At 37.0% G+C, this 27,558-nt stretch overlaps 1 protein-coding gene across 11 annotated transcripts in view; it reads right to left on the bottom strand.

Moving 5' to 3' along the window:
- TRPS1 (transcriptional repressor GATA binding 1) overlaps window positions 1–27,558 on the bottom strand; it is a 272,551-nt gene that overhangs the window by 165,544 nt on the left and 79,449 nt on the right. For all 11 annotated transcript variants that reach the window (XM_065902726.1, XM_065902729.1, XM_065902727.1 and 8 more), the window contains one exon: window positions 19,456–20,059. In XM_065902726.1, coding sequence (XP_065758798.1) covers window positions 19,456–20,059 — 604 coding nt within the window. The remainder of the gene's footprint in view (window positions 1–19,455; window positions 20,060–27,558) is intronic.

Raw genomic sequence — 27,558 nt, forward strand, 5'->3', positions numbered from 1 at the left:
AAAAAAAAAAACAGTTCTAAGAAATGATGCATTATATATAAGATTTCAGGACCTAACTCATATTTTCCTGTGGAGATAAATTGGTGAGGTGCCCAAAACTTTCTTTAAAAAGACCAGTGTACCCAAAATCTGTCAATTTAATAACTCAAACATACCAACAAAACAGTATCAACAGAAGTAACACTTTACAAAAATGCTAAAGTTTCCAAGCCACTTAGCCATCTCTTTTTTGTTAAATCTGTAAGTCAAATTAAATGAATCAAAGCAAAATTATTAAGCATATCTATTGGAGTAAATATATTTTAAATACTGATATTTCAAAGTGTAATTAATATAAAATTGTATAATATGATAATTTTAATATTGATCTTTTTCACATCCAGTCTTAGGAATCTGGTGTGCATATTTCATTTCAAATAAGTGGCACTTCAGGTGCTCCATAAAATGTGTGGCAAGTTGCTACTAGACTGTACAGTGCCGCTTTAGATAAATCACTCAGACGGAAGTTCAGGACTCCCACACCAGGCTCCTGCTGTTATTCCCTGGCCTCTTGTTCCATCTTATTCATCAAACCAAAATTCAGTCCAGGCATCATCTCCAGTGTGTCTTTGTCTTGTCTCAGACCAAAATAACTGCCTGCACACAGTACCACCTTCTCTGTGGCTACACTTTTTCCTGTGCATTAAAAATCATCCCATTTTGGAACTTCCCTGGCAGTCTAGTGGTTAAGACTCTATATTCCCAAACAATGCAGGTGGCACAGGTTTGATCCCTGGTCAGGGAACTAAAATTCTGCATGATGCAGCCAGAAGAAATAACATCATCCCATTATGCTTCCGTCATCTCACAGACTTTGTTCAAGGTCAAGGACTTTTATTCATCTTGTCCTGAGCACTGAGTCCAAAGCACAAAGGACAAAACTTCCAAACTTAACTAGCTGTGTTATTTTGGGACAACTTACTCAACTTCTCTATACCTTTGCACCTTCTTGTAAATGGAGTTGCAGCTGTCTGGCGTTACAGTGTTGTTCAGAGAATTAACTGAGATGATGCCTATGAAGGCGCTTGGCATAATTCCTGGACATAGTGAAGTACTTCCTCTCAGGAGGCAGAAACCATGTACCAACTCAACCAAAAGTGATTTTCCAAACACATGTTTCATAAAAGAATAACAGATTAACTTGAGAAACAAAAATGAATATGGTGTAAGAGTTAATCAAGATTATAAACATATGTAATAGATAAACACACATATACGTTTATGCACATACTTCTACATGATTCAAACTATAATGTATTTCATAGAATTCTTAATGCCTAGATGACTTCACATTCTCAAAAATTTACCCTGAAACATACATGCGTGCATGTGAGTGCATGCTAAGTCGCTTTGGTCATGTCTGACTCTTCGCAACCCTATGGACCAGCCTCCTCTGTATGTCTGTGGAGCCCACCAGGCTCCTCTTCTCCAGGCAAAAATAGTGGAGTGGGTTGCCATGCCCTCCTTCTGGGGATCTTTCTGACCAAGGGATCAAACCTGCATCTCTTATACATTTGGCATAATTACAGATTTCTCAGCATTATATATCAGCATTTTATCGTAAAACAGATATTCTGTTTTCCTCTTCTTCTAATATCCCCGAGGTTAAACTGGGTTTATAAAAATGCAGTTTGCAATAAAATATTCAACAAATAAGCATGTATTAAAAGAACAAATTGTTGTTTAATATATAATTAATTTATCTGAAAAGCTGATGTTTTAAGTTCTGATTTCTGGTATGACATATACAATGCACCATTGCTCTCAAAAGAATAAATCAGAAAGGTTTTCCCACAAATGACTGTTTTAGGGGGGAAATGGCTACAATTAATGGGATCAAAATTTTGCACTGCCCTACATCTCTAAATAAATTTAATGATTATCTAAGTTGGGCCATACCAGCAAATATACTCTTTTTACTAACACACATCAATATAATCCCAATTAAAATACTCTGTAAGATTGCCTACAGTATTTCAGATCGAAATAGCTTCTACTGAAATAGACTTTCCTGCCACTCTGATTTAGCATCTCACTTTCCCTTATCAGCAGATGGTAAGCCAAGTACTATTTAAATCCATATGTCTTCCATAGGCATAGTTCAGATACTGAATAAAAAGATGAACAAATGTTTTAGAGCTAATCACATTAGCCTTTGAGTGAAAAAAAGTAACCAAGTACAGTTTCACTTCCTGCAAATGACTTTTACTACATCACATTTAGATGATTGAAGGAGTTATATCTCCGTAAACCACCCAGGCAAAAATAACTGACTGTACAGAGCAAGACTGCAGCAAAAGTGTTTCTTGATTTTGACTACTTCTTCATGAATCCTTCCTATTTGCAGGATGCCAACCCTGGAAGGCAATGAATCTGGTACCAGAGGAATACTATAGTTAGGCAAAATTCAACACCATCAAGGCTAAGAACAGAGTAAATCACCAGCTTTCTCTTGCATTACAGTTATACCCCTCCTCACTCTTCTCCCTAGATTGGAAGGGTCAAGAAAATAAACAAGAACTCCATTTGAAGAACAAAGCTGTCTGACTTTATAGATTTCAACACAGACACAACTCATACTTTTATTCATTTCTTCTAAGCAAGGAAATTGAGATGATGAGATTAAGTTTGTAGTACAAACTACACATGTATTCCTGAGTTCACAAAAGCTTTTAAATGCTCCTTTCCGGGTTTTTTCTCTAGCAAATGGGGTGCTGCATGTTCAAGGAATTACATCTATGAATATCCTTCTCTTCTTCACATCACATTCTCTAGTCTTATAAACCTCTGATCCCCTGACTTGATCATAAAATTACTGAAATAAAGGGTCCCATTGCCCATCCCCTCTTATTTTGAACCCAGTATGCAATGTTTCCCTTCTTTACAGGGGACAGTAGAGAACAGTGAAACTTTCTTCAGTGTTCAGCCTCATGCTCCATAAAACCATTAGCTGTGCACAAGATTGATGATTTCAAACAAAATGGAATTTAGGGTTATTATTTAAAAAAAGAATTTATACAAAATAAATACATTTTGGATAAGTGAATTAAAAATAAAGATAAACAGGTTTTACTGGAACTCTTAAGCCTAGAAACACATTGGCAGATTGCTTCTGTAGATTCCTATATCAAAAAAGTCTGTCAACCCTGAGAAATCTCTATTTCACCAGATAAATCAGAAAACTGTTCATATTTTAAATGGTCCAAGAAAGCTCAATTTTTAATGTAAACTCCAAACTGGTATATTTTTATGATTTCTTTGACTCAGAGTAAACAACTCACCAAATACTTAAAGGCTATTGTGAAAAATATATATAAGTAATAACTAATCCTTTAGTCCTAAAAAGGATACTTAAATATTAATGCCTGTAATTATAAACTTAATGGTAGGAAATTATACAAGCAGAATTGCAGTCTCACACAGAAATTAAAAAGGTGGTTAAGTGTTCTTGCCTGGAAAATCCCATGGATGGAGGCGCCTGGTAGGCTACAGTCCATGTGGTCGCAAAGAATCAGACACGACTGAGCGACTTCACTTTCACTTTCTTTTTTCAAATTTTAAAAAAGTACATATATCCTCATAGAATTCTACTCAATTAAATATGTATTGATTCTAGACCTTCTATGAGATGAGCAATATGTCAGGGCTGATGAGAAACAGAAATATAAAAATGGCATAGCCCTTCTCTCTCAGGAGCCCACAACCTGTTAAGTGAGAAAAATTCACAAAGGGATAAATTATAAGATCTGGTATTTGCTGTTTCTGTCATATCACTGCTCTATTGTGTTCCAAACTTATCCAAATACCCCTTGGCTTTCAGAGGAAAAACCTCAGAAACACACACACACACAAGTACTTCAGTGGATCTCAATTTCACGTCCAGAGAATATCACAAAAATCTCAACACTGCAATGAAATTTATACATTAAAATCATAAGGACTGGAAACTACAGAGATGCAAACTCAATTGCACATGAATCCCAACTCAAAGGCATGTTTCAAACTCATCTGATTCATTAAATACAGAACAGTTAAGACATCTGACTGAACCTGAATATCGCAGTCAGGGTCTAGTTACAAAATGGGAGAACTAGTTTTGTCTGGTCACAAAGATGAATAACTTATGAATCTAAGCTCGTGGGTCCAAGTGTAGAACTCCCTATGACTTTACCTATTTCAGAGCTTTTACCCACCTATGGTTTGGGGTTAGCAATTATGAACCAAGTGAGACTGATTAAGTCATAAGCAGAGTTCACAGTCCTGTGAGTATAGAAAGAATCTCTTAGAAACAGTCTAGATATAAAACTTAAAAGGCTTATCTTTAATAAAGGAATATCTGTACATTGAAGACAATTTGTTTACTTTTAAAAGATGATGATCTAGCTACAGAGAATTTTTTTTAAAACTGCCATAAATTCTGTGATCATCACACAATGGATGGTGGTTGATTTAAAATGCATTTTAATTTATACTTATCACAACAAAAATTTTAAAACTTATGATTTTTATTACCATTAAATCAGTAAATAGATGAGTAAAAAGACATAAACCTATCTCTCAGATCCAAATTGTTTACAAAAACTGAAAGCCTTGAAGCTTGGGAGATTTGAATCAAGACTTCCATTAACCCCCTACCAATATCCCGGGAACTGTAAGAAGTTTAAACAAAAGGAAAAGCAATGCTTTTAAAATGACTTAATGTAATACAGTATTAAGATATGTAACAGTTTGAGCCATTAAACAACAGGTGACATATCACAGACAAGAATTTCTTCTTTCTCAATGACTAAATACATTAAATAGGACATGAAAATGAGCCAAGGGATTAAAACTAAGAGAAATGATTAGTGAATTAATCAGAACACCAAAAAATAAAACTAAAATACAATAGTTCTTATATATAATGAATCAACCAAACTAGTACAGTGTGCATGGCATATGCTTTAAACAGGTTTTCAAGATTTTTTTTTTTTCATTTATATTTCTTTTGAATAGGTGGAGGGTATGGCCCTATGAAGAATTATTTTTAATTTATACTTGAATAAAAGTAATTTACATATATGCTATATGCACTATACATATATAAAGTATAATGATGCTTCTGCTGCTTATTTACACTAATTAAAGAATTTATTAAATTCTTACTTCAGACTGATTTAAATAACCCAACTCTGCCCTAAAATTTATTCATTCCTTTGAGTTTACTGTGCAAATAATAAGATCACTGAGGTATGAATGTTTCTGCAAATTTCTGAATCCTATCAATTAACAAAAAATTTGGCCATACAGAGGATCTTAAAGTTTAATCTCATAAATGTCAAAAGAGTAACTGTCACTCTAGAGCTGAGTTCACCTACTATGCTATATTTTAAGCCAGAGTTATAAAGCTCACCTTTGAGTTGTTTTAACTTTTGCACTTCGATTGCTCCTCAAGTTCTCCAAACACCAAAGCACTTGTTTGTTGGTTTATTGCATACTTGCACCCCAGTAATCCCTTGCCCATCTATTGAAACCCCAACCATTCTTGAACCAACCAATAAGAAACCTCTTCCAGACTTTTCTTGCTGCCTCAATTAATAAAAGAGAATTTTCTTCTCCAAAAAAAATTAAATTTGGGATTAACATATGCATACCACTATATATACACATATGTGAGTGTGTGTGTGTACACTATGTGCTTTGCTTAGTCACTCGGTCGTGTCTGACTCTGTGACCCCATGGACCGCAGCCCTCCAGGCCCCTCTGTCCATGGGATTCTCCAGGAAAGAACACTGGAGTGGGCTGCCATGCCCTCCTCCAGGGGATCTTCCCAAGCCAGGGATCAAACCCAAGTCTCCCTCAATGCAGGCAGATTCTTTACTATCTGAGTCACCAGGGAAGCCCCATATATACTATATAGATAAAATAGATAATCAATAAGGACCTACTGTATAACACTATACTACACCTATATTCAATACTTAGTAATAAACTATAAGGGAAAAGAATCTGAAAAAGGCTGTGTATCTATATATATTCAGTTTTATATATATACATATGAATCACTTTACACATGAATCATGTTTTAGGCAAATCACTATACACCTCACTGTTTCCATTGTTTCCCCATCCATCTGCCATGAAATGACTGGACTGGATGCCAAGATCTTAGTTTTCTGAATATTGAGTTTTAAGACTTTTTGGGGGAAGGGGGCTCCAAAATCACTGCAGATGATGATTGCAGCCATGAATTAAAAGACGCTTGCTCCTTGGAAGGAAAGCTATGATCAACCTACTGCTACTGCTAAGTCGCTTCAGTCGTGTCCGACTCTGTGCGACCCCATAGATGGCAGCCCACCAGGCTCTGCTGTCCCCTGGGATTCTCCAGGCAACAACACTGGAGTGGGTTGTCATTTCCTTCTCCAATGCATGAAAGTAAAAAGTGAAAGTGAAGTCGCTCAGTCGTGTCCAAATCTTAGCGACCCTATGGACTGCAGCCTACCAGGCTCCTCCATCCATGGGATTTTCCAGGCAAGAGTACTGGAGTGGGGTGCCATTGCCTTCTCTGATGATCAACCTAGACAGCATATTAAAAAGCAGAGACAATACTTTGCTAACAAAAGTCTGTCTGGTCAAGGCTATGGTTCTTCCAGCAGTCATGTACGGATGTGAGAGTTGGCCTACAGAGAAAACTGAGCACAGAAGAATTGATGCTTTTGAATTGTGGTGTTGCAGAAGACTCTTGAGAGTCCCTTGGACTGCAAGGAGATTCAACCTGTCTATCCTAAAGGAAATCAGTCCTAAATATTCATTGGAAGGACTGAAGCTGAGGCTGAAGCTCCAATACTTTGGTTACCTGATGTGAAGAGCTGACTCAGTAGAAAAGACCCTGAAGCTGTGAAAGATTGAAGGCGGGAGGAGAAGGGGACAACAGAGGATGAGACAGTTGGATGGCATTACTGACTCAATGGACATGAGTTTGAGTAAGCTCCAGGAGTTGGTGATGGACAGGAAGCCTGGCATCCTGCTGTCCATGGGGTCACAAAGAGTCAGATATGACTGAGGGACTGAACTGAATGGACTATACACCTAAAACTAACACACCATTGTATATCAACTATACTTCAATAAAAAATGCTAAAAATTAAAGTAAATACTACAATTTGCTCCACTCCATGGCACTTGGCACTCCTTTCCTTTTGTTGTTGTTGTTTAGTCACTAACCCAGGTCTCCTGCATTGGCAGGCAGATCCTTTATCATTGAGCCACCAGGGAAGCCTTTCCTTAAACCCTAATCATATTTCTGAACATTATAGCCCAAACTGGCTTACAAATGATTCAAAGAATCAGTATCCATAGCTTGTCCATGATGATATCACTCCTAGAATATTTTGCACAAACTAGGCTTTCAACATGAAAATTCAACTATTAAAGAAATGTTGGTCAATTTAGAAGTCATTCCATCTCCTCCGTTCCCCATGAGAGAAGGCATTTCTTGCTAGCCATTAGATATTTTCATCTGAACGCCTTACAAACGTTGCAGGTGTAAGACTATCTTCATTATTTAACACTCACAAAATAGCTCACACTAGAGTTCTGCTAACAGCACTACCATTCATTGAAAAGCACTTTAGTAAACAATATGGACTTTGAAGCCAAGCCTATATGAACATGGGCTAGCATGACTCAGTCACTTACTAGCTGGGTGACTTCAGGAGGCAAGTGACTTAAAATCTCTGAGGCCCTATGCCCTCTATAAAATGGAGTTGAAGATATCTTCTATGTCATGGATTACTATGAAGATTAAATGAGATACTACAAACAGAAGGGAGAATCTGGCCCATAGTTGGTGATTATCAAATGTTAACTATTATTAGTTCCCTCTTCCAATCATCCAAACTCTAAGCCTCATTCATCACAACTTTCCTGCTCTTGGTCACCCATATGTGTCGACTTTGCCAACTCTTGAATATTCTACATCTAGCATATCTACAAAACTAACCGAATTTTCACTACCCTAAAGCAGACTAGGATCTACTAGCGTCTAGAAGAGCAGACTCTAATCAGTCTACAGTTCTGCCCACCTATCCACCCCATTCCCAGCCATTCTATATAAAATGTGATAGATGTTAATCACGTTAAAGGTCTGTCTAAATATATTTGATCTAAATCCTATAATGATTCCTGATTTCCTTCTAAAATAAAAACTTCAGAGTTTATCATGTACACGTAATTGTGTATTCCCTGAAGGTAAGAACCCTGATTTACTCAGGATCTTTCATTGTTCCTGAAACAACGTAGGTGCTAAATCATTATTTATGGGACAAGCAAAGTTAAAAACCAGTATATCAGGGAATTATTCTATAAAGTTATCATTTACTTTGGATTTCTAGTTCTTTCAAGTCTGAGGTTAGTTTGGTTTAACACATGTTGCTTATGCTCAGTCGCTCAGTTGTGTCTGACTCTTTGCAACCTATGGACTGTAGCCTACCAGGTTCCTCTGTCCATGGAATTTTCCAGGCAAGAATCCTGGAGCAGGTTGTCATTTCCTTCCGCAGGGGATCTTCCTGACCCAGGGATTGAACCCACATCTCTTACATATGCATTGGCAGGCAGATCCTTTACCACTGTGCCACTTGAGAATCCCAAAACATGTTGGTTCCTTGAAAATATATCCTTAACTTAAATGAGTATTAACGTATTTAAATTCACATACAACCAGTTATGCATTCAAAAACCCCAAACAAAAGAGTATATTGTTAAAATTTCATGAACTATAAATACAAATAGTCTAGTCTTTGAAAGAACTTTGCAGTGAGATGATTGAAAAAGAAAATGAAAATGGGATTTAGAATAAAGTGATTTTCTACACTTCCTTTTAACACCAGAGTTTCATTCTTACCTTACCTTAAACTATGTAAATAACTCTGAGAAAAATAAAATAAATTCAAATAGTTTAAAATAGAGTCTGCATGTGTGCCAAGTACCTTACTGAGTAGTTGCTGGCATCAACTCTATGTGATCATCAAAACAAATTAACTTCAAGAATCTTTTTGGAGACAGTAAAATCCCTTTAAATGTTAAATATATACATGTATATTTTAAATATATGTATATATATAATATAATGTATGTATACTATATATATATTTACCTTGTAAGACTCATTACAGTACATTACTCTATTTAAGTATTCTTTGACTGTCAAGATGACTAAGGAATCTTTCAATTGTAAAAGTGAAATAGCTCACTAAATCTTTGTTGGTGCTTCAGAAATGTACCTTATTCAAACTCTCATATTAACTTTTCCCCCATAATAATGTTTACAGGAAATGTTGGGGTTTGTTATTTCCTACTTACCACTTTGAGGCAGTTCTCACCAGTAAAGCCTTTTCCCATTTCCGAAGAGTATATGTACACACAGGGCTGGTAAAGTAACCTATACTCACCATTAACCCCACTACTATGTCACCCCATAGAGGAAGCTGATTTTAAGGAAGCTAGTTTGAACAATTTAAAACTGTAAGCAAGATACAATCATGTAGTCACAATGTATTCAACGCAGTACTATCTACCATGGCAAAAATTGGAAGTAACTTAAAAGCCTGGCAACAAGGGATCAATAATCATCTTTTCTGGTACAACCAGTACAGTACATAATGAAGTGCTATGAAGTCAGTAAATCTGATGTAGCAGAATATACACTAATATGAGAAAATGTTGATAATTTATTATAAAGTGAAATTGAAGGCTACTTAAAAATAAACATACAAATCTATGTTTGTATGTATATGTTTTTGTGTGTGTGGGATACATTAAAGTGTTGAGTAGTCATTTTCTTCCTTTTGCTTATTTATATTTTCCAAAATGTCTAACGAACATATATATTTTAATGGGAAAGAAAATGCCAAAACACTAATTTGATATCCTTTTCTCTTTCATAGACCTTTCCCAATTTCTTTGTCATTTTCACCATCAGCCCCACCCTAGAGGCCACCTCCTCTCCTGAAACCCACAGGGACTGAGTATAAATATGGTCTTTTTCCTTGTGACCACTAATACTGCAAACAATTCATACATGAATGTGATGGTGGTTGAGTTGCTAGGTCGTGTCCAACTTTTGCAACCCCATGGACGTTGCTCCTCTGTCCGGGATTCTCCAGGTAAGAATGCTGGAGATATTAACTCTGAAGGAGCATAAAGAATCTGAGATAGGTTTACAGTTTAAAGATTTCAGTGAGACAAAACGGAATTATTCACATCCATTAAATAGAGTTTGAATGATTCACAGCCAATTTTATTTTTATAATTGTAATGAAACAGCTGGGATTAGAGTCTATTCATGGACTCATAAGAAATTTGCACCCCACCTACTAAAATTAGTTTCTGCATCCAAAATTCTGATTTGAACATCTGACTGTGAACAAAACAGGCATCATCACTCAATGCCAAGAAACTGAGGAAATAGACTTTAAACATGTCATATTCTCACCAGAATTATTTTATTTCTCATTGTGCAGACTTCTCTTTATTGGCATTCATAAGTGGCCCCTTAATAACATGATTCTTTGAATAAAAGTTATTGTCAAAGAATGAGCTTTCTTGTATGAGATAAGCCCCCATAATACAACTGTTGAAGATTTTAGAATGTGTTGTTTATAACTTATGGGTTGTCAGCCATTAGAGGGGAATTAGACTTAGAAACTTGTATATCAAATACATGGTGTCTCTTTGGACACCAGAATCACTAAGATATTTGTCTTAAAGTTGACTCAGGTATCACAGATCCAAATGTTTAAGGTTTTATAGAAAATTTGCTTGGTCCCAGAGTTTGCAATCTTAAAGAGATGTGAGCAATTGTATGCTTCTAACTCTATAATTTTCCAAAGAAGGAAACAGGGCATTAAGATTGAGTGACTCAGCCAGGGTCACACAGTTAGTTAGTCACAAAGTGAGGCTAGAACACAAAGCCTCTTTTTCCTCCAATCCAGTACTCTTTCCACTACATCACAAGGGAAGAGTAAAAAAGAAAATATAAAGTATAATTTTACTGGAAAATAAAATCCTTTCAAGCCTGAATCACAACCAGAGACACTCCATTAAAGGTGGAACACACCCACTTCCAAACTCAACTGTAACTTGAGCGGGCTAGGGACATTACTAAAGAATAATCTGGATATATTTTAGAGTCTTAAAAATATTTAAACTGTTTGTGAATTTAGGTAAGCTCTAGATTTTCATTTTTTAAAAAATTCTGTGTGAGATACATTACTATAGCATAGTTTTGAGAGGCATAGTAACTGGATATTTAATTTATAGACTACAGACTGCCCATCTGGACAAGTCACATTTTATATACCTCTAACTTTCCTTGAATCAGTTATATGATTCAGGCAAAGTAGATATATTTTCTTGAATTATCAAAAAAATTTTAGGTTGTAAATTCCTGACTTTTTAAGAGGAATTAAATTAACCAAATGTGTATCTCCTAAAAATGGTCAACATTGCTTCAATTGTAGCATGTTTTGCAAAACAGATAAGACTTCTAAAAAGTTGTAAGTAAATAACATTTTCATTTTTTAAGGTTTCAGGGAAGAAATATTGAAAGTCCTATACTGAGGTTTTATTTTTAAAGCAAATGATTATTTTCAAGTAGGGGGAATAGTTCTCTCAAATGTTTCACTTGTAAATTTTCAGATTTCCATATATAAGTCTGACTTAACTCCTGTTTGTCAATGACAACAGACATCTCTTCATAAACGTCATTAATTGGTTAAGAAAGGCCTGAGCTTCTGTATTTTTAGGCTATAACAACCACACTCAATGTTAATCAAGACAGTGGGTTTTTTTTTCCCTTGTCATTTTAATACTTGATTAAGAAGTAGTAAAGAAAGACTATTCTATCTGACATTCTGAAAATCCTACAAAAGAAAAATACTTTCTAATGGAATCAATGTAAATATTTCAGCAACAAATAAGAATAAAGATCATTAAATTTCATATTTTAAAGAGGAAGAATTAAGTTATTCTCTCTTATATTCCCTCAAAGCCTACACTATTATTCACCACATCCAACACACCTCCAGGAACATAAAAACTAGGTCGAGAAACTGTAAAAGGTAGTGAAAACATCATCCATGGACGCAAAATGAAAACAAGCAAAATAAAGAGATTTTTCCCCTACAAAAGGTAAGTCTATCTGAGTTAACTGCTTTCACTAAGACGCATGACTCAACTCTGCTTAAGAACATAAATAGTACTTAGAAATAAATTCTCTAAAAAATAAACTGTACTGCACATGTAATATAAGAGAAGCATATCATATCATTGTCTGGCTATTGGATATTTGTCATTTTTCATACACATAAGAAATAGCTATTAATGAGTATCACTTGCTGTTTCCTTAATTATCTGCATTCATCATCAGTTAATTTAGTTTAACAGTTAATTTTTAATTAGATATTTCTAGGACATTATTTTCCATATTTATTTGTTGTGTCTCTTAACAATGACCTGTTTAGATGACAGTTAACTTGAACATGGGACAACACTTGCTATCAGTCATGTATTTTCTTATTTAAACATTATAAACTGTATTTTGCCTTTTAGAAGTATAGGTGCATATCCTTAGTTTTGCTGGTTAATTGTGATCCTACAGACAGGTAAATTTCCAGGTATGAAACAACTCATCCTTTTCATAATTAATATGCCCAAATTAAATCTTGGAAAGTGAGAAACATTTTTAAAAGGCAGGTTAACATGTAAAATTACGTGTGAGAGCTATCTGATCATCCTAACATGGGAGATGATAGATCCCAACTTACAAATAGCAAATGTCCTGTCCTTACAAAAATAAGACAAAAGTTAAGATTCCCTTGCCTTATTTCTAATCACTGATAGCAGAATAAAAATATACCACAAGATGAATATTATGGATTTTTTCCAAATAAGGTCACCATCCAGATTCTATTCTACTTGTAAATTATAGCTAAACATAAACAACTATAAGGGCTTCCCTTGTAGCTCAGCTGGTAAAGAATCCGCCTGCAATGCAGGAGACCTGGGTTTGATTCCTGGGTTGGGAAGGTCCCCTGGAGAAGGAAATGGCAACCCACTCCAGTATTCTGGCCTGGAGAATTCCGTGGACTCTACAGTCCATGGGGTTGCAAAGAGTCGGACACAACTGAGCTACTTTCACTTTCACTTTCATAAACATCTATGAATGAGAGCCTGGCAGGCTATAGTCCATGGAATCACAAAGAGTCGGACACCACTGAAGGGCTAACACAACACAACATAAATGTAAATGTTGCTTCACCAAAATAAAGGAAGCAGGTTTCTGGAAGTTCACTGAAACTATCTGAATCTCCTTGAACTAGTAACACAACCACACCAGGTCCTGTTTGCCAAGTTTCCTTGAGTTTATTCGTAGACCATCCGAGTAATCAACATGCTTGTCTACAAACACTTAATGAAAGTTCACTAACAGAATCAAAGGAAAAGGAGAGTAAAAGAATATAACAATGGAAACAATATTTTCTTTTTTTGGTGGAAGCAAATAAGAAAACACACAGAAATACAAAGTAGAAAATTTTCCTGGATTTTAGGTAATCAACACTTCTATGAAATCCATCCATCCATCAGACTGGACTTTGCCAGAACAACATTAAGATTCACTCCAAGGCTGTGTGTAGCTCATGGCTGACACACTTTTGAATCATTCTGCATCTGTGCTCTTGAAACTTGGGCCACTTTCTGAATACTGTTCACTTCCAACATCTAAGAACATTCAACAATAGGGTCCTTTTTGGGCCCTGTTATCTTCTGACTCATGCCGTCTGTGAAAAAAAAAAAAGGAAGCCAAGCAAAAGATAGTTATACAGGAAATAATTAACAGATAACTGTGCTGAAGGATACCATTTCACAGCGACTACAAACTTACAGCCCAATTCACTAAAAGATACATCTGCTTCCCCTGCCTTAGAAACCTGGGCCAATAGAACTATGCCAGACTTCACAAAAAGCCTAGGTTACAAAAAAGAGAAAAAAAATGCACTTTTAAAAAATACTTGAGCCAGGGGAGCCAACTTAAAAGAAAGAAAGTAGAATAACAGAAAATCCCATTGGTCAAATATATACATATCAAGTTGATTTTAGTAATGATCTATTGTCAAATATGATATATTAAATGCAAAACATAAATAGCCAATAAAGGAAAAAAAAGCTACTTAGATTTTCTTATAAAAACAAAGTGACTATGTTCACTATTAAACAAAAACTAAGTGGATGAATGATTGCTATTTTTAAAATAAAATATTATATTCTTGAATTTAAATCATACTGTTTTAAATCATAATCTAACAATGTACAAGGACTGTTCATCTCTGGGTAGAGTCAATGGTTTTTAACATTTTCTTCTTAGTCAAAACAAAATCAACAGTTGCCTCAAAAGAAACTTTACCAACATGGCTTATAAACTACTATTTCCTAGGTAATGATCAGGGAAGTACATACTCCCCATTTGTCCTGGTTTAGACCTTCTCTATGGTATTTGACATATGCAAGTACAAAACTCAAATGAAGTCAGGAAAATATTTACGTAACTAAACACTATGTTAAGACAACAGTATTTAAATGATAGCTGCTTCTATTTTCATTAAACATGAAGCAAAACAATAAATATCAGACTTCTCCCTAAAGATCATCCTTAGTTTAAAAGAAGTTCCTGCGATCTTCTGTCAATGGTTGTAGAGGCATTCAACAATGTCGCTTGTTTAAACGTCTGTTTGGCTGCCAATGGACTGTCCCCAAAAGAACATTTTTGCATCTCAATGGACTGTCCGGTATCAACAATCTTTAAACTATAAATTTAACGCCGCTGAAGAAAGGGGGAAATAACACCTGCTTTGTACTGTCTTGGTATCACATTTACAAAATGAACAAATCATCATGCTCCTTTGCACTTATCTAGAACCCAGCATCTGACAATCTCAAATGGCCTGACAAACATTAATTAAGTAAGTTGCGCAGTACTCCTGGGAGGATGGCTGGCATCGTGCTCCTCTCTGGGAGACAGATGAACGGGATCCTGGGAGGCCCTTTCTTTGAGCCAATGCTTCAGCTTGGATCTCAACACCCAGAACTTGAAACTCAACTCCACAGCCCTGGCCAGACATTTCTGTCAAAATCAAGCAGTGCAAAATGTACATGCTAAAATGGACAAACTTCCCTAAATAAATGCACACTGCAAACCAAAATCAATCACAAAGAGATTTATTTTTCGCCTCGGTGCAAGAGCAAAGTGGACTGATAACTAGGGCATTGCACTGATGGAAGAATTAGAGACTATCAGTTATCTGACTGGGACATTCTGTTCTGACATGACATGGAGAAGTTTACGACAGAAAGTAAAGATCTGCCAACCAAATGTTTATATGCCTGCATTTTATAACAACAACAAAAAAATTTTTAATGTATTTGACTTTGGCAAAATCTTTGTGAAATTTAATGACAGGTGTTTGGTTCCTTTTAATGTGGTTATCAGCTAAAAGATAAAGCTTTCTGTGTTATGCAGTCCAATCTAAAATGTTAATTACAAGAATGAAACCTAGAATTTCTCAACCAGGAAATAATAAAATGCATTCAGTTACATCTGCATAAGAAAGCTACCAAATAAATAGCACTCTTGTGAAAATAAAATTTCTACAAGATGCTGATCAGAAAAGAGCACCAGACTACACTGAGTTATGACTATACTAAGTTGTTTAGTTTAAAATGAGAAGGGAACCTCTATTTGAATACAAAACCAATTAATCTTGCTTTCAGCAAGGCAGTAATAAATATGTTAACCTCTTCACGGAGCTAAACTTCAATGTTGCATATTCAAAACATTTTCAGGAGCTTATTCATGTTTTATAAGAGCTAGAAGTTTTAAAAGAGGAACAGTTAAAGTTTACCTGTAAACTTTGGACTATTTCTAGCAAAGCATCTACAGGGTTTAGTATTTCTACTCTTAAAGAAAAAATGATTTATAGAAATACTGTTAATCCACAGAAAAACCCTATTTTCATAAAACAATTTACAAGATGAAGCTTATGTTAATGTGTCCCCTGACATATTCAAAGCACAGTGACAAACACAGGTCACGTACACCATTTAGACATTTTTATAACAAGATGAATTTCATGCTAGTAATAAGGGAAATCCAAAGACATACACCAAATGAAAATATACATATATGAGCTGCCACTGAGTATAAAATTAAAAGTCAAACACTCATCTATGAAAAAGGAAAGAGAAAAAAGAAGTGAAGAAAACTAATGAATATTTTGAAATTTGAGCTCTTCTCTGTGATTCTTTTATTTCCTTCCTCACTTGGAGTACAGCAAAATTTCATAACTACAACCAGTTAAAAACAAGTATCAGAAAAACCAGTACTCTGCAAGCAACATTATAATTACATGCTTTGTGACCTAAGCCTATCTCCAGTCAGCCTACTCTTAACACATTATTGACGGGAGACACATTAATGCCACAGGCGTTAGTTTCTGCAAAAATCCCCCAGTTAATAACGTGTTAAAAAATGTTTCCATTATTTACCAGCACAGTGTTAAACTATTTTAAATTAATATTTTCCACATTTAATTCTCGATACCACTCTGCACAATAGTCAAAGATGATGGTCAAGTTTTTATTTTAGTATTAGAAACTACATGAATAAATGTATTTATAAATATACTTGTTCTATTAATGATATATCAGATGTACTACTTAATTTAATAAATCACTTTAAAAGCTATTTTCGATTTCTTAAATCTCTACTATTTTGAAACATGCCAAACAGCAAGTTAATTTCAAGTTCCATTCTACTATTTAATTTCAAGTATGAATAATATTCTGTAGATATATATTTACAAAGACCACTGTATTTTCATTTAAAACATTTAAATTGTGCTTGCATATTTCAATTGTGTATTTATAAATTTTTATGGACCTCTAAAATTACACAATTAAAGAATTTTGTTTTGGCCTTCGTAAATATGATGGCGATATTCTTTTGGATTTCCTCTGACTAATGGCAGAAAAAGAACTGAGAAGTATGTATTTGCCATAGTAACTTAGTGACACTAATTTTTACCACCAAAGTAAAATTCTAGTCAAATTCACAATCAGAATGGGCTATGCTTCTTAATTTTCACAAGTATCTTAAAAGGTTAATCATCAATTTATGTGCACATTAAAACTTTTAAATTTAGTTAATACACTAAATATTTCACAATAAATCAAATCAGCTAACACTTCCTGTCCCAAACGTCCAATAAAACGGATGACTTTCAAAACCACGAGTCAAGTCCAAAGAAAAAATAAATTTTAAAGATTCAAATTTTACTGAAATTACAGAAGAATGATCCAAGACACTTAAAAAAAAATATATATATATATAATATGTGTGTGTATATATATATGTATATATGCGTGTATATATATTTCTGGGGGTCAGCTCTCAAAATTTAGTAGATGATGGCCTTTAAGTATCACAAACCCTACAGTGAGGAATCTGTTAATCATTATAAAACATAGATAACCTCTCGCTGAAGATTTTCTACTTCAGCAACTAATGCAGAGGAACTGAAAAGACAGTTGAAATGATGCAACAGAAAGTTGAAATCAGGGAATTAAGGAAGTAGAGGAATTGAGAAAAACATTTTTGTTTTCAGAAAAGTATTATCACCCTCAGGCTGCTTAAAGAATAGAACTATCCTGCTCAGATTTTAGGCTGTACCACTTCATAAATTACTGCTCACTCCAAATTCTTAAGTGTATATAAAAAGAGGCAGAAAAGGTAACATTCCAGAAACAGTCTAAAAGAGTCACATAATTTGATACCAAATGAAGATGTCATGGATGAAAAAACACTGTTAAGTTGGGGGGGGGGTGGGAAGCATGGGTGCTCTAGTGATACATACGTAAGGCCATCAATTCCACCATACTGTCAAGATGCAACCTAAAATTTAAAAATCCTAGGGCGTGTCCTTCCTACGTTATAGCGCCTTGAGATCAGAAGAGTCCTGACTCCCTAAGAAAATCATGAGCATGTACTATGATAAAATGCATATTATAAGAAAGAAGCTCCCTAAATCGAGTACCCACTTCAAAAGCACAGGAACTATTTCTCTTCTTTCCAGCTACTTAGGATCAGCTTGCTCCTTCCCAGTAGGCAGGAAGGATTCTTGGTCTCTCAGCATCTCCTCTTCTGCATTCAAGCCCTTCCTTAGCTTCAGGGCATGACTGCAAACAGGAAAGGTAACAGCTTTTACAATTAACTGTGCTCCTCTAAGGGGCATTTCTCAGTGCTACTAGAAAAACTCAGAGAAGCACAGACAGGCTTTAGAGACTCTATAGGAAATGAGGGCAGAGTAGCCAAGCCATCATGGAAAGAGTAATTTTTCTCCCCAGAATACATCCAAAGAGAACCCAGGGGTCTCTAACTTCCAGGTCAAAGCACTGGGCTGGCTGAACTGTATTTCCTCACCAGCTCTTCTGTAAAGCTTATCTGGTTTCTGATCCTACCTTCCACGTAGGAACAAAGCTTTGAAGTCAGCCTGAAAGCTCAAAACTTCCTCAGGGTCAAGGTGAGATGCTGAAGTGGTGGGCTTAGGCAAAAAGCAAGCATCACTCAAGTGGGAGCTCATGAATTTTCAAAATCTAAAATATTCCTTGATAAGTCACAGTCTACACAGCATGAAGAGAGTGCTCAAGGATCTTAGAGAGCTTTTTTTTTTTTTTCCAGGTGGGACTATGTCTTTCTCCCTACAAGAGCCCAATAATATTTAATTCATGGTTCTCTTTGAGTACTTTTCACAGCATTCACACTTAGGTCTATCTCACTTTTTCCCCTCCTTTTGGCAATAACATAACTAGCATGTGCATCTAACTATGCTGTGAGTTTTAAAAATACCACATTTCTGTATTCATATCTCACCAAGGGCTTTGCATTCTTAGTGATTTACATCTCTGCTACATTCCTCATTAACCATCAACTGTGTCACACCACTTCGAAACCTCAAAGCCGTTTTGCCATTTTAAGGTAACCGATGTGTATCTTGCTGGGATTCCGAGCCTCTCTTTCCCAAAAGCACCCTCTGCGCGTTGCAGAACGACCGGTGATGATTAACAAACATTCAATCAGAGCTGAACGCAGTGACAAACAAGGACTTCCACCCCCACACGAACAAGTGTGTGTCGCGTGGACACACACGCCCGGCAGCTGCTTCCTCCCGCTTCGGCCGGGTTACCTATAAACCCCAGACTGACACGCATCACTTAGCTGCACTTGGTGAAAGGCAGGATACTAACTCTGGAGAACGTGGGCTCCCCCGGCTCCCAGCTTCCCCTTTAAGATAGAAAGGATTATGTAAAAAAATGAAACCTTCCTACCCGTAACAGGGACTGGGATTCATCCTTGGCCTTGCTCTCTCCGGACGCGGGGTACTGCTGCGGGAGGGCGCCGGGCTTCTCTCCGCCCGCGGGCGCCCCCTGCAGGAAGCCCTTGGTGTCCACAGCCAGGCCGTAGATGGGGCGCGCCAGGTGCGCCGCCTCGACGCTGGGGCTGTCCCTCAGGGCCTTCGCCTGCTCCTGCGGGCCGGCCGCGGGGGTCAGCAGCCCCAGGCCGGCTTGGCTGTAAGACGGACTGCCCCGCAGGATGTCCGCCCCTCTCCAAGTCACGCCGCGCAGCTCGTCGCTTGAGCTCTCGGCCCAAGCCTTTTCTTTCAGCCCCTCCTTGTCTTCGAGCTTCTCCCTCTTCACCACGCTCTCAGCAGCGGGCTCTCCCACTTTGGAGTCCGGGCTGAGCAGACTGTAGACCTTGAGGTCCACCTTGGGCTCCTCCTTGACGGCGGAGGCGGCATGGCCGTCGTCCTCGCCGTTGGCTGTAGTGCTGTCGTGCTCCTGGCAGTGAACAGTGTTGAAGTGCTCCAGTAGTGACTGAGTCTCGGCAGCCGTGAAACTGCACTGACGGCATTTGTAGCAGCTGTGTGCTCTCCTGCAGGAGAAGAAAACCGTCACTCCCGAGCTAGCGCACACACGGCTTAAAAAACCGCCTGCAAGCACCTGGATTTGATCCCCTGCGATGTAACAGGCAGGACGAAACACAGTCATCGCAACACCCAGAAACCGGCATACGCTAAACTGGCCTCTTAGTTCACGGTGAGGCATGCAATGTTCCCGCTTGTTATATTAGCAATAGCAGGGCTATGAACACACAGACACACTTCTGTGTACACACACCAGCCAAGCCACAGTTAAAGCTGGTTGATGTGCTTTATTATTGAAGGACCTGCTCTGTTCATTTTCCCGTGACTGCATAATCATCAGTTCTATATTACTTAAAAGAAATTCATACATTTTTACACCTGATTTCATCAATGAACTTTTCTGTTTCTGCTTATTTAAACTACACTGAGATATTTTTCACTCTAAATATACATACATTTCTAGTGCTGAAGTATTCAATATAGCCTTTATATAAATTAAAATAAATTATACCAAACTGATTAAAATGTTCTTTTCTATCATAAATTCAAATCCACTGAGTCAACCAAATGAAGTTGACTACCCTAGAGCTTCCAAGGAGGCTCAGTGGTAAAGAATCCAACTGCCAATGCAGGAGATGCAGGTTTGATCTCTAGGTCAGGAAGATCCTCTGGAGGAGAAAATGGCAACCCACTCCAGTATTCTTGCCTGGAAAAATCCCATGGACAGAGGAGCCTGGTGCGCTACTGTCCAGGATACAAAAAGTCAGACACAACTGAGCAACTGAGCATGCACCTTATAAAATGTAGTAAGTAAGATACACCAGAAGCTCAAAAAAATTTTAAGAACAAGTTTTTTTAACTGTAAGGACTTATGAACATTTGACCAAGTGAGTATCTCTTGAGTGCCAAGCAGCATGATAGGTGCTGTGCAGATATATTCATTTAAGGAGGGTGTGTGAACGTGGGTTCTTTTTAAAAGGCATAAAACAAGGAGACCTTATTGTTGGCTTCTGTAGCATCTCCTGCTACTAGACAGAACAGCAACTGTTAACTGAAGACAAACCTTTGTTTAATAAAGAACAGAGGCAATGTATCCTTTTAAAGCATACTGGAAAGGTGCACAAACAACTCAGAATAGAATGAAGCATACATTCTTTAATTGTAAAAACCCTGTATGGCTCTCTAATTAAACAACCATGTGAAACACTTGCTACTCCACTGATATAACATGTTAGGAGTTACAACTTGAAATAAAGTAACAAAATAAGTTTTGAGAGCTATTGCTCAATGCTAAGGCAATACAGGTACTCCTCTATGTAGTCTGTAGCTAACCATCACAGTATTACTCTGCCAGGCACTGGTACACGCTGGGGATACAAGGCACGCAGTCTTTGTCCACCTGGTGTTTAGAGTCTACTCAGGAATGACAAGCCTCACATTAGACTATAAATAAATATGTGAGGACAAAGAGTGATAAACGCTAAGAATGAAATGGATGGGGTGATAGTGCGGTGGAAGGGCTCCTCAAGGATGCCAGGAAAGCCTTTCTGAAGGAGGCATATCAAAGAAATGATAGGAAAGAGCTATCCTTGGAGGAGAAGGAGGGAGGGGGAAGGGCAGTACATTCCAGCAAGTCTGAGACACTAGAAGAGGCCACTGACGCTTGAGAGGAGTAAGGAAGAGAAAGCTAATAATCCACAGGCTTGGGGATCACCTAGAGTTTTGGGGACCATGGCAAGGAGGTAGGTCGCCTCAGAGAGAAAAGGAAGCAAATGTAAGGCTATAAGCAGAGGGGTAGCTCAGTCAGTCCTGGGTATTCACTGGAAGGACTGATGCTGAAGCTGAAACTCCAGTACTTTGGCCACCTCATGCGAAGAGCTGACTCATTGGAAAAGGCCCTGATGCTGGGAGGGATTGAGGACGAGGAGAAGGGGACGACAGAGGATGAGATGGCTGGATGGCATCACCGACTCGATGGACATGAGTTTGAGTAGACTCTGGGAGTTGGTGATGGACAGGCAGGCCTGGTGTGCTGTGATTCACGGGGTCGCAAAGAGTCGGACACGACTGAACGACTGAACCGAACTGAACTGAGCTTAGTTAAATGTGTGCTCTAATAGCTTTGGGACTTTAATGGTTTCCGTATTGAATGACTTCATTCTGAGACCTGTTTGATGGCTGAGAATCCAAAACAACATTCTCATTTTAAGGAAGCAAAACTCAAAGGTATTAAGACATGTAACAAAATCTCAGCCAATATTTGTTGAGAGCAATTAACTCAGTACATGATTATCTTCTTATCATTAAGAGCTTACATTTGGTTGAATAAATAAGGATAAAGTTTTGTTTTTTAAGGAGGCTGTTTTCAATCTTTTTTCTCTTATTTTTCTTCATTAAGTAGCAAAAGTAAAACAAGAAGATATACAATAAATGATAAATAACTTGATCATGAATTGACCATAAAAATATAATAGTAAGATAAATTATTCTCAAGTGAAAAAAGCCAGCTCTTAAGGAGAAAATATACAGATGAATCTTGCCACCAAAATCAAAGCCAGAAAACTTGAAACAGAATTAAGATCACAAAGGACAATAGGCAAGACTCAAAATCTAGGACTTAGAACATCTGGGAACCTCATTCAGAGAACCTTCCTACCTCTAACTATATCTGATTATCATCCAATGGAATATAAACTCCTAAACTCAAACTGTATCCCCAAATTGTTAGCTTAGCTTTACAAAGCTTGATCAGACAAGATAAAAATGAATTATCAGAATGGTCAAAGGTCTAAATATACCCAGGAAATACTCTACTGAAGATATACCACATTATCTAGTCAATTCGGAAAATTAAACATAAACAAAACCCACCATCAGGAAGCACATTCACAAGCTCTGACTGACCTACATCCCCAGACAGTTTTAATGAGCTCACTACCTACTCTGGCAAGTATGCTGATGGTTTCCCTGACATGGTGGAGTCTCTGCTTAAAATCTGTGATGAAATCCGTGCCTATAAATTAAGACTATAAATGGCCACTGCTACCTCTACCAAAGGAACAAAAAATTCCAAAGGACAAATGTTCTCAAGAATTACAGTGATGTTATTTCAAGAAATAAGGACAATTCATTTTAGGGCAACAAGGAGAAAGATTCAACAAACAGGAGAGGAAATAAAAGATTCTCGAGTAGGACATGACAAAATTATTTTAAAACAGCAGACTCACAGTTCTTACTAGAGGAGCAATTTAGTCCACTTAAGAGATGCTAGAACCAGAATGCCTAAATTTCGGTCTTGGATCTGTATTTTACTCTATATGCAACTTTGGATATTTACTGAACCAGCCTCAATTTCCTCACCTGCAAAATGAAAATAATAATGCCTCTGGAATGAGTTAATCAATATAAATCCTAAAATTAAATAAAGGGCAGCTTATATGTGAATTTGCATTCCACACTCCGTTCAAAGGAGCTGAAACTTTGGTTTGGTTATTGTACCAAATGGTAATTTGGTATCATTCTTTTCTATTCTCCTATGTACCTTAACCATGATAGACATCACTCTTAAAACTATGTTTATTTCCTAGAAGATTCTTTGTTTTAAGACATTACCAGGTAGAATGAATTTTATGCCTTTTCAGCTTCAATGCCTTTTCAAAGCCTTCAGCTTCAAAGCCTTCAGCTTCAATTCAATGCCTCAAAGATGAGGCAGTTTAGCAGTTTACTTAATTGTCTTACTCTTTTTTCAATAATAGTATGAGTACTATTATCCATAATCTTAAAATTCTGAATAACAAAGATAGAAAGGGCATTACCTGTGTTTTATTAACAATCTTCAGAGGTGGGGATGCATTTTGAGTGTATTCAGTAAGGTGGTTTAAAACCATACTATATCTAGTAATATATCTCAGTAACTATGTGCCATCAATATCTACTTTACACTGCAATCTAGAAATGTCTTTGAACCAACCTATTCCTTCACCAAATAAAGATGAATACACCTAACCTTTATCCAGTATTTGACTGACATGTCCTCCTAAGTATACAAGGAGTTCTGGGTGTGTCTCGCCTAGGCAATGAATTCATCACAAAGTATCAACTGAAACAAGATGTCTGGGACTTCTAGGTTTTCTAGTTCCAAGTTCCTGCCCCAACAGACAGCTCTCTGCCTTCTTACAGGTCTCAGCAAGAGCTGTTCTGATATGCCCACAGAGGAGATCCTATTCTGAATGATCAAGGTAAAACCAAGACAGGGACTGGAGGACTGTCCGAATGCAACTGTTTAATAAAGCAGGAAGAAGACAGAAACTGCAGAGATAAGTGCTCAGTGAGAACCGGGTTTTACGTTGAAAAGAAAAACACATATTAACAGGAAGGATATTAAAGCAAGGTGGCAATAACAAGCTTAACGCACACACCTTTCTTTTGAAGACTTCAAAGCACTCACCCATATGTGATCTCACGTTCCACTGATGTATACAGCCTATTTTACAGATAAGTAAAATGGAGAAATAGTGTCTTGTCCATTTCGTCTACATCAACTCAAGAATACAGGGTGACTACCTTCCAGTACTCTTGCCTGGAAAATCCCATACATGGAGGAGCCTGGTAGGCTACAGTTCATGGGGTAGCAAAGAGTTGGACACGACTGAGCGACTTCACTGCCACCTTCCAGACACATGTTCTATTTTTCTCTGCTCAGTTGCCTAAATTTTTAACTTTATATAAAAATTAATGAAATCACTGGCAATATTGACAATGAAAACATGGGGGATAAAAAATGAAAATATGAGGGGAAGGGAAAGTTCTTCTAATGGACAGAAGTGAGACCAACTATAGCAATGTTTTGCAAAATGGGATGCATGCAGTGCTGCAACTGAAGAAGTTTCTTAGCTATACAGATTCCAGAGCCTCTGTGCTCTATGCTCAGGCATATCTGACTCTCTGCAACCCCACTGACTACAGCCCACCAGGCTCCTCTGTCCATGGCAGTTTCCAGGCAAGAATGCTAGAGTGGGTTGCCCTTTCCTCCTCCAGGGGATCATACCCACCCAGGGGCTGAATCCATGTCTTCAGCATCTCACAGATGCCTAACTGAAGATCTCTGGGCATAACCTGAGAATCTGAATTTTTAGCAGTCTTCAGGGGACACCCATACAGAGCTAGTCACAAACTACATTAGTAGATATATCCTGGTTCTAAACAACTGAATGAACAGACTCAAGCCATCCTCTGACTCTAATAAAGCAAAGGTAATGCCTTTACTCTCTATGTTATTTAGAATCGTAAGATTCTGAGTGTGGACTACCATTAATGAAAAGAGAGCAAAGCTTGACAATTAATCAGTAACTGCTAAAGCACTTCATCTTTCAGGCCATTGAACACCACTAGGTGAAGCAGAAAAGGCATTTGCTGCACAATACTCTAGAGAACTGAAGAACTTCTTTCTCTGTATAATATTCATCAAACAAATGATAGGAAATATAGTGAAAAAAACATTATTTTCAAAAGTAGCTACATGAACTTTTCAATCACCTATGTTAACATCTGAGCAGTTATTCTTAAGCCCAGTATTCTTTAGTGCTTAAACATTCTGAAAAATCACCTGGGAATCTCATTATAATTCAGGTTTTGATTTCGGGAGCCTGGGATGGAACCCAATAGTCTCTGTTTCTTACAAAATCCCATATGATGCTGACGTGTTTGGTTCCCAGACCACACCTTACATAGTAGGAGTCATGAAACCATGGTCAGAAATAAGTCAAGATGAGTCTTAGTTAGACTAGAATGTATACATACTCAGTATTTGAGTATACTCGCAGTATACATACTCAGTATTTGATAGAAGAACATTCCCAAACGAATTCTTTATGATGAGCAACATCATTTTCCCTCTTAAAGCACATACTCCCACCTCTGAGAGTCAACCCTAACAGCTTTATAAGCTCAAACTATAAACATGACATTGTCAAGCATAATCCCCAAAGAGTAATTTTTCTTCTTTATTTCACTGTTTGGGGATCATCTTTCAGTTTTCTTTAGTACTAGGCCATTTATATATATTATCCGACAATAATCACACGAACTATCTATTTCCATCCCTACTTCATAAAATAAGAATGTGAAGTACAGACAAGCCAATTCATAAAAGAATATGGAGGGCATGATACAGCGTTTTAGCTTATGTCCACAGTTACTCTCGTATGTACGTGGTAGACGGTAGAGGCAATGTTACTAGCTTATTCAGGAACTAATTCCTGAAAGATCTGGGCATATTCTCTGACTTGTGTCAGTCTCTCAACAATAACTGAAAAGACTTTCAACATACTGCTGTGTCCCCCCCCAAAATAAAAAGCTTTTTTTTAATCCCTAGTATAAAAAACATTACTGAAGAGTAAAAGTTTAGTCATTGACAAACTACATTAGTTTGGACTCCACTCTAACCTCCTACATGCACTTCATTTTATCAGCGTTAATATAAAAACCTCTAAAGGGTTCAGAGAGTTTTCCCTTCAATTCTCAAGATCCACCTTAACTACCTTCTCATCCATAAAAACTTCCCAAATGACTCAACCCAGGAGTAAACCTAACATCTTCTGAGCTACAATGAAACTTTGTCTTCCTCTGAAGATTTTTTTCACATTGCTTTTTATTAAAATGGCCTTTGATTTAAGTGATGGCATAAAAAGATTTATTTCATCACTTAAAAAGCTCCCATTTAAAAAATAACCATGTGGGTCTTACTTTACAGTTATATTGTAATTGCCTGAAAATCAAGATCAAAGCCCACACATCCTTCCACCCCACCCAGAACATCCAGAGAGTCAATAAATATCTTATTTAATAACCAAAGGAATGAACAACCACAGCCCAGGGGACACTAGACTTAATACACAGAGTCATAACACAGCAGAGAAGTACATAGACATTTTGCAGATGGCATATTTTGAGTGGCCCACTGAATATAAAGTCTTAATTATTTTAAAACTTCTAGAACTTCTATCAATAGCTACATTAAGCAAAACTAATTTAAAAGACACTGCAAATATATTTGCATTCATTTAAATTCTATACTCTGCTGCCATCTGGATAGCAAACATTCTCTTCATGCTACCTGAAGAAAAAAGATGTCATTCTGTAGATCGCCCTGCCATGGCTGTCAGATAAAACACAGGATGCCCAGTTAAATGTGAATTTCAGAAAATAAGCAAATATTTTAGTGTAAGAACGTCTCATGCAATGTTTCCCATATACTTTCATAAAATCTCAATTTGTCCAATGCAAAGACAATGAGACAATCAACTTTGATAAAAGAGATAATCATCTTTTGCCTCCAGAGAAAACTGGATCAAGCTGCAAAAAAAATCAAATCGTACTTGATTCAAGTGACTTAAATTTCTTTGAGAAAAAAATGACTTTTCCTTATCCTACTTGACAGAGTTTTCATGTGTTATAAAAAGCATTTATTTCAGATCCATTCATATTTCAATGCCTTTTATTCTAGTAG

This window comes from Muntiacus reevesi, chromosome 12 (genome assembly GCF_963930625.1).
Source record: "Muntiacus reevesi chromosome 12, mMunRee1.1, whole genome shotgun sequence".
In the NCBI taxonomy this organism is placed as follows: domain Eukaryota; kingdom Metazoa; phylum Chordata; class Mammalia; order Artiodactyla; family Cervidae; genus Muntiacus; species Muntiacus reevesi.